The sequence below is a fragment of the Antrostomus carolinensis genome, unplaced genomic scaffold (assembly GCF_000700745.2).
Source record: "Antrostomus carolinensis isolate BGI_N321 unplaced genomic scaffold, ASM70074v2 scaffold13883, whole genome shotgun sequence".
NCBI classification, from domain to species: domain Eukaryota; kingdom Metazoa; phylum Chordata; class Aves; order Caprimulgiformes; family Caprimulgidae; genus Antrostomus; species Antrostomus carolinensis.
In genome coordinates, this window is record NW_010307040.1 from 7,500 (window position 1) to 22,414 (window position 14,915).

The following is a 14,915-nucleotide window of genomic DNA, read 5'->3' on the forward strand; positions in this document are numbered from 1 at the left end:
AGCTGTAAGCTCAGCATCAGGCTTCATAGTCTGGACTTGCAAGTATCTGAGTCTATGATCCAATAGTCTGATCAGGGAAAAACCTGAGAAGAAAGGAACATTTATTGTTATTATGCTAGAAGTTATTATGGGATTTCTGGGCTGTGGAAAATGTTTGCATGCAATGAGATGGGTTTAAGTTTGACTGAGAGTTGAAATCTTACCATTTTCCTTAGTTTCTCCTTTTCCTTTCCCTTCCTCCTAACACGATGCACATCCAGGGAAGTATGTGGAAAATTAAACAAATTAAGAAAAATTAAACTGACTCAATGATGGCAACTCTGAATACATCAGTAATAAATCAAGGAAGGCAAAGTATTAGAAATAGACTAGACAAAAAGTGTGCATATACTGCTCTCTTAGCACATCTGTCATACTATTAGAATAACACTGAGTTAGGTTTTACCACAGTTGAATTGTTGCATTGGACCACCTGAATCAGAAATCCCAGGAAAAGTGGAAAGGGTCTTTGTGGAACTTCAGATTCCATTCATAGGTTGGTGACAAAAAGCAGCAGGTCTGCTGTTCCAAACCTGCACCTCCACATCCAGCATCCTGACAGAGCCCATCTAAGCTTTCTCCCATTCTAATGGGCTGCTGATGCTTGAGATTTTTGGTTGCTGGTGGTGGTGGTTTTTTTTTTTTAAATTATGCAGTGAAAAATGCAAGATGAACAAACCTTTGCTAGATGCTTCAACAACTGCTCAATCAGTAAACAATAACTTACTGGGATGGTTGGGATTCAGCAACCAGCTGCTATATACCTGCCAATGGGACCCTTCAGACTCTGCCGAGTCACGCTGCTTCCCACAGGCACCATCAAGGGTTTCAGTGCCATTTAGGAACTCTGTCCTCACAGAGTTAACTATTATTGAGGCAGAAAATCCCCAAATTAAATATGCAACTAGTGAGTCATATATACTCATTCTGAATGTATTAGTAAGAGGCAAACAAAAGCCCTAAAGGGAAATCAGGATTACAGGTTTAGCAAAAGCATAAAATTACCTTCATATTGTCAGTTTCCACTAATCATAGGAAAAACTACAGTACTACCCACCCAACAAGTCTCCTTGAGTGGAGTAACACCACTGGCACATGCCAGTGTGGTTGGTCACAAGCCTGCAGAGTCCAAGTTGGGCAGCTGGCAGGTGGTAGCTACAGCCACGAGCTGGACTCGGTTTGGCCTCCCTTGCTTGAGAAGAGGATGATGCTTAGGGCAGGCATCTCACAGTTTCATGAAAGGCTGTTTGCTCCTGCAGAAGATGCAAGGGCTGATATCTGCCATGAGTTCAACTGCATTTCATCTTCCTCGCTAACCTGGGAGCAGCAGAGGACTGGTCATCTCCAGCATTCAGCACAATGCCTTCCTCAGTGCAGAAATAGGACAAAGACAGCAAGGCTCATAACAGGCTGCTGGACAGGTAGGTCAGCACAGGCTGGAAGGGGCAGAAGTATGAAAATGCCTCACCTGAACATCCTGGCAGGGCAAAACTGCTTCTGAAGAAGGCTACAAAAAAATAAAAGTAGACCTTTTTCCAACCTGTATCATAGATGAACTCCAACAGCAATACGACACCAAGGAAATCTCTTGCCAAGTGAAGCAAATGATGTCAAACAAGGATGGCAAACGTGCCCACAGACACACAGGTATCTGCTGTAGCACAGCCCTGCATTTAAGGTGTACATAATAATTTAGGAATGCTGTTTTGACCAGTAAAGTTTACAGCATATATTTACTAGGCTAATTGTCTTACAGTTTTGTCAGCAATCACAGAACACAAGATAAATACCAAGCAAGCCTGTGTAATGGCTTCTCCCATGGTTTGCAATAACTTGAAGTTTTCACTTAGAGAGTACAGTAATGCTTACACAACAAAAATGAAAACAGAAAGGTGAAGGACAAGGTAAATGCAGTATTCATAAGAGTGGCAAAATTAAGAGATGTCTTTCCACATTTTTTTTTTTTTTAAATTTTACATTTTTTTCTCTTCCCAAGCCTGGAGGATCTTCCAGCAAAAGCTCAGGTATGAATTATTTAGGATTTGGCACATACAGTGGTTGCATGTTTGGAGAATATTTGAACTTCAGTGGGATTTTGAGCACCAGCACTTCTGCAAAGCCAGGGCAACACATGATGTTGATAACTACATCTGGATGCCTGAATTTTGAAGGAAACATTTGCAGTAGGCATGAGATAGTGTCACCTCTATGAACCTGACACAGCGTGAGCTCCTAACAGTGTCGCCTGTCACCTTAACAGCATGTGTCTGTGCTGGAGGGTGGAGGGGGGGGTGATGACAGAATTCCACTTTGCACAGGAAGGTCTGTTCACAGAAAAAATGGCTTCTGATGCAATGTTAAAGGAATATGTTGTCTATCTTCAGAAGAATAAATAACACAGCCTGTAAGCTGCATTTTCTTACATCTTAGTGACATACAAAAGCTCACTTTTAACACTTTTCAGTCAGATACCCGGCATATGATAACAGGCGCTTTAAGGACCTGACGCAGATAACAAATATTTTTGGAGAGCACTCAGGTGACAGTCATCAGGGGCTGGTTTTAGGTGCGTGAAGCTGCTTTTCAAACTGAGGTTTCACTTGCACAAGTCACCACATACCACCCGTCCTCCCAAAGCCAACAAAACTCATTCCCGGTATATTCCCAGATTAAGAGAGTGGGTTTGATTAGGCGATAACGTAGTCGGCGTTTGTTATCTCCCCTCCCAGAGGAGCGATGGGACCCTGCCCTGTGCCAGGGGCGCAGCCGGAGGGGCCGCGCGTCCCCCCGGGCTGGAGCTGTCCGTGGTGCTGGGGACAGCACCCCGCGGGGGCCCGGCCCGCGCTCCAGCCTAACGCCGCGGCGGGGTTAGTGCCGGTTTTAGCGGGGGGGACGGCCAGAGGAGGCGGCGATGTGAGTCCCTGCCCTCTGCACGTCTGAGCCCACTGCTGCTGCGGAGGAAGAGGCGCTGGGAGGGAACAGAACTGGAAGGTTAAACAGCCCTGAGGGACCTGAGCCAGGCTTGTCGCTGCAAAATCTCTCCCTGGACACACCAGTCAACTTTGACACGTGCCACACTGGCTTTGTCAAACGGGCTGCATCCACTTTCTTGGGAGTACAAGTGAAAAAATGCCCTCCTCCCCCTCAGACAAGTCCACGCAGCAGGATGCAGAGTGCTGCTATAGCAGGACTAGAGACAATCAAAGGAGACCACTTTAAACGCTCTCTTACTTTCTTAATCAGAGCTGCGCTTGACTTTCTCTAGAGGAAAAAGATTCTAAGTGATGTCTACAATTTGTTCAAGCACTAACATCCTGTACCCAAGCACAGCACTTCTCAGGAATACGTTACCAAGACACGGAGAACCCCAGAGAGGCAATACACACGTCTGTTGCCACGGCAGGAGGTAGGAAATCGGGCAGGGCAGATGATGGCACAGCCTACATTTAAAAAAGCAGATACACGGAGGCTGAAGAAAGCATTAAAGTTTTTAAATAAAAGGGTAAAATTTACAGAGCTTTCCTTCAAGAAGTGAAAGCTCCAAAAGGATATGGATATAGTGTACAACTTATGGCACAGCTCTGGGTAAGAGAAAGGATTCTGAACCACAGGTGGCAAAGAAGGAAGGGAAAGGGAAATCAAACAAAGTACTGAAAAATCAGAAGAACAAGGGAAATAGGGTAATAAAAGATAACCCTTACAGAAAAAAAGAGTACCTGAGCTGCCAGGGAATTGTGAGGAATACAAAATATCTGCTCTTGCAAGGCCTAGGGTTTTTGAGAGGATTTGGAGGTTGCAATGTGCACACTATCTTGTACATGCTGCATGCTAAAAATGGGAAGACCACCACAACTGCATACTCTGCAGCTACTGTAATACCTAATAACCACAGCGGGCTTTAGCGCCAGTAGTACAGCTACACCTAGAATGGGAAAATGCAGATGGACCAGCAAAGATGGTTCATTACATGGTGCTTGCCTGTCCTACCTTTATTACACTATCTCTGTTCTTCACAGATGAATACATTCAAAAGAATGGAAGTTAAATGTTATATTCAAACCTGGGGTCAGATATGGCAAAAAGCACATATTGCTCCTTCAGAAAAATACAGTAATGCTAAACTTTATTTCCCATGCCTTTTCTCAGTGCTCTTTTACTTGATTCTAGCAGACAGATTAGCAGGTGTAATGGTTTTCTTCATAGCATACAGATTTAAGAACTGCAGTAGGGAACTGCTGAATATCAGTATTTGCAAAGGTTGTGATTTCAATGTATGGTTTGTTGGGGTTTTTTTAATGAATATTTTGTACTGTATTGCATTAGTTCCACATAACTTTTAAAACACCACCAAAAGTGACAACTTTAATTAGATTTTTTAAAATATATAGAAGACAGAGGGAGGCATGAGGGAGTCAAGCACATTATATCTTTTCCATATAAGGCTCCAGGTGATCAATCTGATTCAATCTGTGCCAGCAAATGGAATAATACTTTATCCATAACACTCACGCAACTATTGAAGAATGGCACATACATCATTTTATCTGCATTGAACTGTACTTGGATGTGTAATTATTCAGGGAGTACTGATAGGATGAAACTCCTATGGAGAATGAAATGATCTCCCAAGTGAAGCTGGTATTTCTCTTACTGTAAAACATGACTCTTTGACAGGTCATATGCTTTGGAATTTATACAAGTGAAGGCCGGCCTGAGTCTGTGAAAACCAACAGAACCTTCCTGGGATCCTGTGCAAAAATCTCAGTAACAAAACAAAGAGCTGCCACAAATGTCATCCCAGAACTAACTACAACTCTTCCACTTTCTCCCCTCTGGCAGCTGCAGCTGTGTGCACATCAAAAGGCTCCTATTTCAGGGCCACAGACGAGTCTCTCTGGAAAGGAATGAGAGGGAAAGAACAAAAAGTCAGTGGGCTTTGCAAGCAGAAGTAAAACTCGAAAGGAGGGGAAACTACCAGTGAAAGAGTTGGGGAATAAATGCTCCCAAGTATCAATCTGAAGAGGCTCATAGAACAAAGCTTAAGCTGTTGGACTGGCATCAAAGAACCACTGGCTCAGAAAAGAGAGTCCTAACACGATGTCTGTGCTTCCTGATTGCACAAGAAAAGAAGCCAGAATCATTCTCCAGGTGTACATTTTGGTATTGCATTTCAATGTAACCTTCAAAAACACTGAAACAAACTAAATATGTTTTGGAGGAAAAGCAACACATTTCTCAAATATTTGTATGTCCGTATAGGTTCATGTTAAAGATGATCATTAGCACTTGGGAGTCAAAAAGAGCTAACATGGTTGAGCACTGAACAGAATAAAGTAGGCAGATGCAGAGGCAGCACCTCTGGAGTCCTTCGTACAACTGAACTTGTTAGATGGGTGATGAGCGTATTTTCTTTTTAAATTAACCCTTTACATCCATTAAGGAGCAGATAAATTCAGACTGTTGAAAGTTTATCATTCAGGCAGTGTTAAGTTGGGAGTCTTGGTTTGTGCTGTTTTATTTTTTAAAACAAACTTAGTAAATGGTTGGCATTAGCACCCTGAAGTATTCTTAGCAGCTGCTAAGAGTACAACAATGGCAGATCACACAAACTATCGCCTGAATATAAATACCCAACCACCTTATCATATGAAGCAACACACATGGCATAAACCCCTATAAGCAACTATGAGAAATAAGCAGCAGTTACACATACTAGAAGATTCAAAGGGATGCCACAGCATGACTGTCGTGGCACACATTAGAGACACACTGAAAAGCCTGGCATTATATTACAGATAATGGACTGGGATGTCATTCACCTCTCAGAACTGAGCAGTGTTTGAATTGCTGAAGGCTGAACGTATTTTCTCTTAGAGCTGTAAAATTATTATAATTCCTTTATTTTGCAACAACATTAGATGTTGAAAAAGGAAGCATTACCCTTTGCCTTATCTGTGGTTAAGTGGTAACACTTTCAAGGGCAAATTTTATGAATTACCAGTATCTATGAATAACAAAAGTATAAAGATTGTGATAGTCTAGAAAACATTCTTTGCAATAGTTTAAGTGCAGTAAGAAAAACACGCATTTGCCTCATTAGGATAAGGACTCCAACTCTACATTTTTCCAAAGCAAGCATTTATTTCTTCAAATTATTTTTCATTTTGGACAAAAGAATTCAGTACAGGTTTTTTTTTCAGAGAAAAAAACTTTGACAGTTGCAATGAAGTATTATCTAAAGTGACATTTCATTCTTTCATCTCCTAAAATAAACCAATTTCTCTTAAAACAGTATTAAACAATTAACAAAAGAGAATGGACACCAAAATGTTTTGGTAGCTTGAGGTACCATGTTCTCTCACTGACTGTACACAAGTCACTCCCTGAAACACACAAACTTTAATCACAAGATGCTTCTATCTTTTCCCTTTGCCCACTGCATCTTTTCTTACACTGAATTACTGATGAAAGTGCAACTTATCACACAAAATATTCAAACATATTCAGAATATGTTTGCAGCAAGCAGCCAAGAATCTGCCTGCAAGCGATTTACTACGAACACAAACATGTTCTCTGCATCTATTACATGCAGTTGGCTGACATCCCTAAAACGGTTAATTCAGTTATTCCAGAAAATTCTGAAATATGGTCTGTACAAGCTTACAGAATAACTTAAGTTTGTAAAGGATGCTGCTGATACTGTCAGTATTCTTCATGGCAAAGGGCTAGAAAGCAGTGTTAGGAATTTTAGCTTGTAGTTGAAAATAAGAGGCTTTTTTACCCCCCCTTTTTATTTTTCATTTGAGAAATGCTTTAATCACAAGCTCAAATTAAACAACTTATTTCAGATACCTGTTGCCTCTCCAGTTCTTACCTAGCACTGGGCATGATGTTCAGTCTTGCCTAACCCAACTACTGCTTCCTCTTGCATGACCACCCCAGCTGATCCAGTCTCTATACATCACTTACCGATTTCTTGGGAGGCTGTAGGCTTGAACCTGAAAGAATCTCACAGAAGCACAAATACAGGGATGGAAAGAGTATGCTGCAAGAAGGATAATGCCTGTCATACAGAAAAATGACAGGATGGTTTTGTGTTCTCTAAGTCTAAAGCTAGTAAAGTGGAGAGCGTTCCTTCATTTGCAGATGCAGCCAGCAAGTGGTTCACCACAGATTCCTACTAGAAGCCCATGATGGTCATACGCCATTTTCCCCCTGCAAGTGGCACAGATTCCGTAGCTACTAGCACCAGTGAGATTAGTTTTGACACAAATTAGGGTTACAAAGTTTGTTAGCCTTGATGCAATTTTTGATTTTGACAGAAGCCACAATATTTCTACTTTTGCTTAAGAAAACAGAAAATTACAAGTAGTCATTTTAGCACTTAGTTTGCTAAAAATTTCAAGAAATATCAGAAAATATTCTGTTATAAAATAAGATTGTTTGCTATCATGGAACAAAAAGGAAGAAAAGTTATCTTCTGAGCTGTATGTACAAATAACTTCAACTTCACTAGCAAACATAACAAGGTAAGAAATGAATATAAAACCTAAAAATGTAATGCTTTCTTTGCCATAAGTTGTTACATACTCTTCAGTGACTGTAGGTGCTCTGACCATTCACTTAGTCTCTTAAGATACACTTTCTCTTTCAGTTGAAGAACAGATATTAAATCACTTTTCTTTTTTTCCTGTAAAGCACACTAGTGTAAATGTACTATTGTAAAGCATAATAAATAGAAACGTTAGATAATAAATTTATTACTGCAAAATACCAAATTAGGTTTCCTTTCTAAAATTATTTTTATGACCCATCAGTATAGTAGACTTGGCAGGAGAATCCATCTCGTATTTACATGTATCTGTTTCGAATGTACTCTCTGTACATGAGGAAGTCATCTTTTCCCAGGGGCTGCATGTTTCCTCTTCCAGCCTGAATGTGCGCGTGAAAAATCTCTATTGATTTCCTATCAGCTCTTGGAGGTTGGACTTCATAAATGTTGTCTTGAGAAAAAGAAGAGATGGGTATTCTGGAAAAAAAACAAACATGCAGAGTATTTGGAACTTCAGGTAAAAATTTTCCACGGAGAGAGAAGTATTGCTTTTCCTTGAAATATATATGAGAGCCAATGAAAGGGCAACTTCCCACTGAATAATTAATTTACCTAGATTTTTATCACTACTGAAGACCTGATAAGACCCAGCTTTCCAAGTAGGGTAATTAGGTAAGTTGTCACTAATCACATTACAGAATACTTTCTCACTTCCCTCCACTCTGTCCTCATTTCTTCATCCTTTCTCAGATCTGCTACGGTCAGTAGGTACCCAAGGTGGAAGAGATCTGTGCCATGCATTATAGAAGATAACAGGAAAACTTTATTGAGCTATCCACTTAGTAGCAATTATAACAAGTGGGTGATTATACTCTGAACCAACACACAGAAAGGATTTATCAGATAAGAAATTTCCACCTAATTATCAGGAAACAGATAACATATTACCAGCAACAGCACTTCACCCTGTACACTGGGATAGCTAATATTTTATGAAAATATTTTTAAAGAAGCTTTGTACCATAAATGCTATTTCTGAATTTTAATATTTAAACCTCCTCAGCTTCTGAGAAAAACTTGTAGCTTTAAAGTTTACAAGAACCTGAGTATGTCAGACCTTTCCTAAGCACTACTGTAAACCAACCTCACTCATAGGTTAGAAGCTGGTGTTTTAACTGTAACTCTTGAAAACTGCATAGCCAACAGGTCAAGTAAAGCGATTGTTTCCCTCTATTCAGGGCTTGAGCTACCACACTTGAAGAACTGTACCCACTCTTGGGCTCTCCCATATAAGACAGACAATGAAATACTTGGATGAATCCAGCAAAAGCCACCAAGATGATTAGAAAGCTGGAGCATGTAGCATATGAAGAGAGGCTGTAAGCGTTAGGTTTGTCCAGCCCGGAGGAGAGAAGCTAAGGGGGACTTTATTGCTGTCAGCAACTAGCTAAAGGAAGGGTATGGATAGTGTAAAGCCAGACTCTTCTTGGAGTGCACGATTAAAAGACAGATTTTGAAAAGGGAATGCAAAGTGAAACATGGAACATTCTGATTAGATACATGGGAATTTTTTTCCACTGTGAGGGTGGTTTAACACTGAAAGGGGTTGCTCAGAAAGGCTGTGGAACCTCCCTCCTTAAGGATAATCAAAATGCAAGTGTACGTGGCCCTGAGCAACCTCATCCAATTTGGTCCTCCTCTGAGAAGGTGACTGGAGCAGATGCCTTTCCAATTAATAATATTCTATGGTTCTAAGTCAAACTCTTCAGTAGTAATGTGTTCTCCACAATCAACTGCAAGGTAACAACAAAACTATTTATACTCAAAGCATAATAAATTAATAAACACTAAAATTATTGTGTAGTAAATCACTTCCATTTTAAAGCACTTCAGCTATTGGGAAATCTGTATTCATAAGCAGACTATGTACGTTTCCCAGCAGTATTTTAGTCATTTATTTATACAATACTCCCAGAGTTGAACAGTATCGATGTTTAACCTGTGTGATAGCAGATCAGTTTGGACTCCACAACAGAGCATTCAATGACTAACACATTGCCATCTGAAGGTAACTTACGCATTGAAATCAAAGTTTGAAGTTGACTCCAAGGAAAAACAACCTGACAAACACTTCTCAAAATCAGATCTTTCCTTCTAGGTTGAACCAAAATTTCATGAGGAACAGCAGACTGTCTCACGGAGTTGCCAGCAGCAATTTTTGAGGACAGATTATTGAAACAGAACTTCACAATCCCTTCTTTACTATATCCTCCTGTATTTGAGGAACCAGGATTTAGGATCTACCTCAGGCAAAATCTGAAACTAGACTACTGTTTCATGAAAACTAATGTCCATAAGTTTTCACTGTTTTTTTTCTAGTACCTGACACTTACAGAATCCTGTAGAAATAAGTTCCATTACTTGTGTCTAATGTGACATTCCTTTCAATTGTTATCATGGACCTTGGTTGATAATAATTCTTACACTGAGAGAAATGGTGAGAAGTCATTCTCTGTTTGCCTCCTCCGCATCACTATCATACAACCAAGTGTATTTCATCTCTCCTCATACACTAGCTATTTTCTGGTCAACCCTGCCACCTTGCCATTTCTGCAGAGCTCCAAGGTCTTCTCCATTCTCATTGATAATGCAGCGAGGACCAGAACTGTGTTTAATACCTGAGATTTTTTTAAAACTAGCTTTTCATTTGTCACCTATTTTAGCTATTGAAGACAAATTTTCTAAATACTTCACACAATAGCATATTGGAATAGTAGCCAGTGCCAGTGGCTGAATGCTATTGTTAAATATTGTATGAGCATATGCACATATTTCTGGACTCAAAACTTCTCAAGGTAAGAAATTATACTAGCATCCTACTGTCAAATCTCACCATTTCCAAAACCAAACATCAGCCAGTCCAAATGCAACGGAGATTCATAGTTATTAGCATCAATGCCATATTCCACAAAAGCCACAGTCACGACTCAGGGTGCTCTTCAAGACACAAGAAGTTATTTTTGTTTGTATAATCTCTTCTTTTAAAGGCAAAAAACAAGGAATGATGCTTTTGAAGAACAGGAACACTAAAATGATGGTAGAGCCCTTCTATAAATGAAATGCAATAATAATCGTCTAGTTGCATTATGAGCATAAACTAATGTCTGACACTGTTTCTAAACCAGGATCTCTATTAAAACTGCCAAAACCTCCTTGCTCCCTTATTTTGCAGCCTTTTTATTTTGTTGGATTTTGTATGTTTCATCACATGATGGTTTGTTAAGCTTATAAAATGACAGCAATGTGTTATGTAATGTAGTATGCCTAATATTCCACTACAACTGGAATATGGTATATAAAATAAAAAGAGTTCCATATTAAAATAACATTTTTCGATTTAATATTTAAATTTATGTTTTTCCATTTTACAAAGATTGTTATATAAATTCAGTTGATTATAGTTTGACTGCCATGACAGAATTATTATAGAAGTATACTATTGAATTTGAGACAACAAAATCACTGGTTACCCACAGAGTTTGGCTGCATACTTTAAACCAAGTTACATTGTACCAGGATGTAGACAGAATTTGCTAGGTTAAGTCATAGAGACATTTGGGCATTCTAGAATCAGAGAAAAAAGTAAAGCTAATGAGTTTGCAAAAACTGAAGCCTTACTGCACAGAATATGTTTCTGATTTTCCTTATTTTATATGGTATTACAATTTCTGTTTAGGCTTCTAGTCTTAGAATTCTGTGGCACTATAGCGGAATGTAAACAAATACTAAAAATGTGAGCAAGTTACTTGCCTGTATGATTAGGATAAAATTTCCAAAATGCTTATCATTTTTATGCTTTTCTTAAACAACACAAAAGTCTTAGTTCAAAAGAGTTGAAGCTCCTCTGAAGAGTCCAGCCTCTGCTATTATGCTCTCATTAAATCAGCATTTTATTTTTGTTTTTGTTGGTAAACTGTATGAATAATACTATGGAAATTACATCATACTTAACCTTTTCTTTCATTTTCTTTTCCCCAAGAGTGATCATTTCTTCTCTAGTTTATTATAAAACATTAAGGTGGGTGTTTTCAGAACTGGTACCAAACATCAGTCTCTCTAACTTGATATCTAGATGCTTTAAAAGTAGATCACTTTTCAAAGCACCCATAGCTTCTGCGGGTAGTTATTTATCTAGTTTAAAGTATTCGAGCTGAGACACTAGCAACACTATTTGACACCAGCACACTGTACTAACTTACCAGTGCCACTATCTAACACCAAAAGCCGTCACTTATTCCAATGTAGCTGGCCTGTCTAGTCGACTAGCAAGTGAACCATTAAGTAAAAGAACAAAGCAAGGCCATAACACTAATTTGATGCCTTCTCTATTTATTGATTTGTTTCTAAAGACATGACATTTCTGAAGCACTAATGAGTCAAAAGTCATTTCCTTAGGCACAATGGAAGCTGGACAGCAAAGTGTATTTCGAGTATCTAGTAACTAAATCTCAATTTTCCACCTACTTGCTTCAACACGATACAAATATATTGAAGGAACCGCATGTTCATGGATGCCAATTTTGATTAATAACCCTGTATTAAGCTGTAACTATTTGTAGAGTGCTTGTATTATCCAGTCATTTAATTAAAGTCATTTCTCTAACACTATTCATGTAAAAGTCTAATGTACTTAATAAGCTTAATATCTTACAATAGAGTCTTGAAGGAGAGCACATTATTTATGACTTGGCTACCAGATCTCCCTAGAGACCTGTAGCTCTATGGCCTCCCAATGAAAACTACATAGGAACATAAACACGATGTCGTGAAAGATAGCACCCTTGACATGCGAAGTGCAATTATTTTCATCCCACTTGTGAGCAGGCTTCATGGTGTTATGGTTTCATCAAGAACAGCATTGTCTCTACAGTAAAAGAAGATACAGTTAAAATCTTCAGTTACAATGAGGATGTTCCACACTTTGAAGGAAAATTGCAGTGATGTGTTTAGCTGTCAAAAATATAGCAGTCACCAGAAAGCCACCACTTTTGTTTCAACATTGATTAGTTTTCCTCAAGTCTCTGAAGCATACCTAAAGGAGAAGACAAAATGTAATCTGTTGCTTTGTTTGAATCCTAAGCAAATATATCTGACCTACAAAACTCTGGCAAATCCTCATAAACGGTATCCCTTTAAACTGCTTGCTGTGCTCTTGAAAAAGCCTTCAACAGAATCTTCCTTCCTTAGACACCAACACCTCCATACAACAGTCACATTCCCTGTGCGCGGAGAGGACTGAAATCCAGGAAACATTCTCTGCCCAATAATACTGCAACTGGTACCTTACAGAACCAACCAGCAGCAAGACCTGGACTGCATCCAGGTCCTGCAACAATCACCTGAAACTCCAATGGCACGTACAATTTCAAATGTTAAAGAAAGAAGAGACTCTCTTTACATAGATATACATCTAAATGAGCATTTTACAAATCAAATTAGAAGCAGCTTCTCCACAGTGGAGACAGAAGGAATATAAGAGGTCAGAACATGATACAGAAAGGTGATCGCTGAGAAAAGATACATCTTTTAAGTAGGAATTATTTACACTGACCATAAACTAATTAAAAATTTAAAGATGAAACAAAGGAACTTAGGGGTAGTACAGGGCAAAACAAATCAAGTATCAAAAGAACTCACAAAAAAAAAAAAAAAAGAGGAATATTGTGTTTCTTTTTGGAAAGGAAAAGCTTAGACTTCCTTTTTCAAATCGAATTGCTTGAGGAAGACAGTTCTCTTAAATTGATGAATAGAAATAATCACTTCACAGAGTACACAGAGGGACAGGTTGAAGAAGGGTCCTGAGAATTTTCATCAAACAGTATAAAAGGAGGTGGGCTGAGGTGGCATATAGTTTAGCACTTTCTGGGTTTTGCTAAAGACTATTAATACTATAAAATTCCAAATTTGAAAAAAACATAATATACAATGTAGAAAAAAATAGATTTACTGTCATATTTCACAGGAATTTGTTACAGTCACATTTTTAGAGAATATTACTTCAGTGTTGCTGACATTAGGATCAAAATGAGACTTCATAGGCAAAAAGTGAGAAACAGCAGCCCACTAACCCCAAAATAAAATTTAAAAATCCAAGCTTCAAGCCACAGAACTTCTGAAACATTTTAACAGTGATCATTGTACTAAAAGATACAATAGTTCTTTATTTAAAACTTGGAAAAAGGCAAATTTAATAACAGAACATATTTTGACACATTAAAAAAAAGGAATCTAAGACCAATTATAAAAACAAAATGTTTTGGTTTTAGTCTTGTCAGATTACTGCATTATCTTTTTAATACATGACATACAGAAATGCTAAACCAGGTGTACAGCAGGTACAGACAAGCTAAATTTTTATGTGTGCTGCAGTAACAAGGTCCCTGTCAAGTCAGAATTGTACTGAACTATTGTTTTATAGCTCAAGTATTGTTTCAGGTTAAACAAAAAAGTCCTTAGGTTTTGAAAAATGATGGATAAATTTCATCACAATTCATGTATCATTCTGAAGGTATGCATGACACTGTTGCAGGTTTCTTTAAAAAGAATGGATGGTACGAGACTGGGCCTTTAGATTTTTATTCAGGATTCAGTGTAGATAGGGAGGAAACAGGGAGGAGAGATCAAGTGTGAACATTCAGGTATTAAAAATGTTTTGTTTTGTTTGTTTTTTTTTTAAATTTGAAATAGACAAATTTGAAAATTATAATAATGAAATAATGGAAATTATTATCTACATCAATATGAGGCAGATAGATGCTAACAATTCTATTGTTAAAAATAATATACAGCATCTCAGTTGACAACACTACCAAAAACGCTAGGCACACGAGCTTTTTCACCCACAAGCTCGGAGCTCAATATTGACAGAACAGATGAATGGAAAAGGTAATTCTTTCTACATACATGGGGATCTGAATCACAAGGAGTTCAAACCATTTTCCCTTGATCCCTGGAAAAAGCTCATGTTCTGCTCCCTGATCTGTTATAAGGGTGTTATATAAGATGACCAAGCCAAGCTAATGAATTGCAACCAGCCACATAAGAAAGTTCTGCTGCGTTTGACTCTGTGGCTCTGTCTCTTCTGTGCTGACCCTGCTGATAACTGGGACCTTCACTGGTCTAAATAATCTCACTCATCTACCAGGAAAGTATTTGCTTTTTTTGCTGAATTAGTTTGCTGCAGACTGATAAGCTGAGTTGATTTATGGAGCACTGTAACAAGTAGCAAAGCTTGCACAAGTAACTGAAAAAGTACCTGATAAG

The 14,915-nt window shown here is 38.5% G+C and overlaps 1 protein-coding gene across 1 annotated transcript in view; it reads right to left on the minus strand.

Moving 5' to 3' along the window:
• Nucleotides 1-7,342: 7,342 nt before the first annotated feature.
• The window catches only part of FIG4 (FIG4 phosphoinositide 5-phosphatase), a 50,311-nt gene continuing 42,738 nt past the window's right edge, over nt 7,343-14,915 (minus strand). Inside the window, exon 18 of the mRNA XM_010165273.2 lies at nt 7,343-8,069. Coding sequence (XP_010163575.2) covers nt 7,892-8,069 — 178 coding nt within the window. The 3' untranslated portion in view covers nt 7,343-7,891. The remainder of the gene's footprint in view (nt 8,070-14,915) is intronic.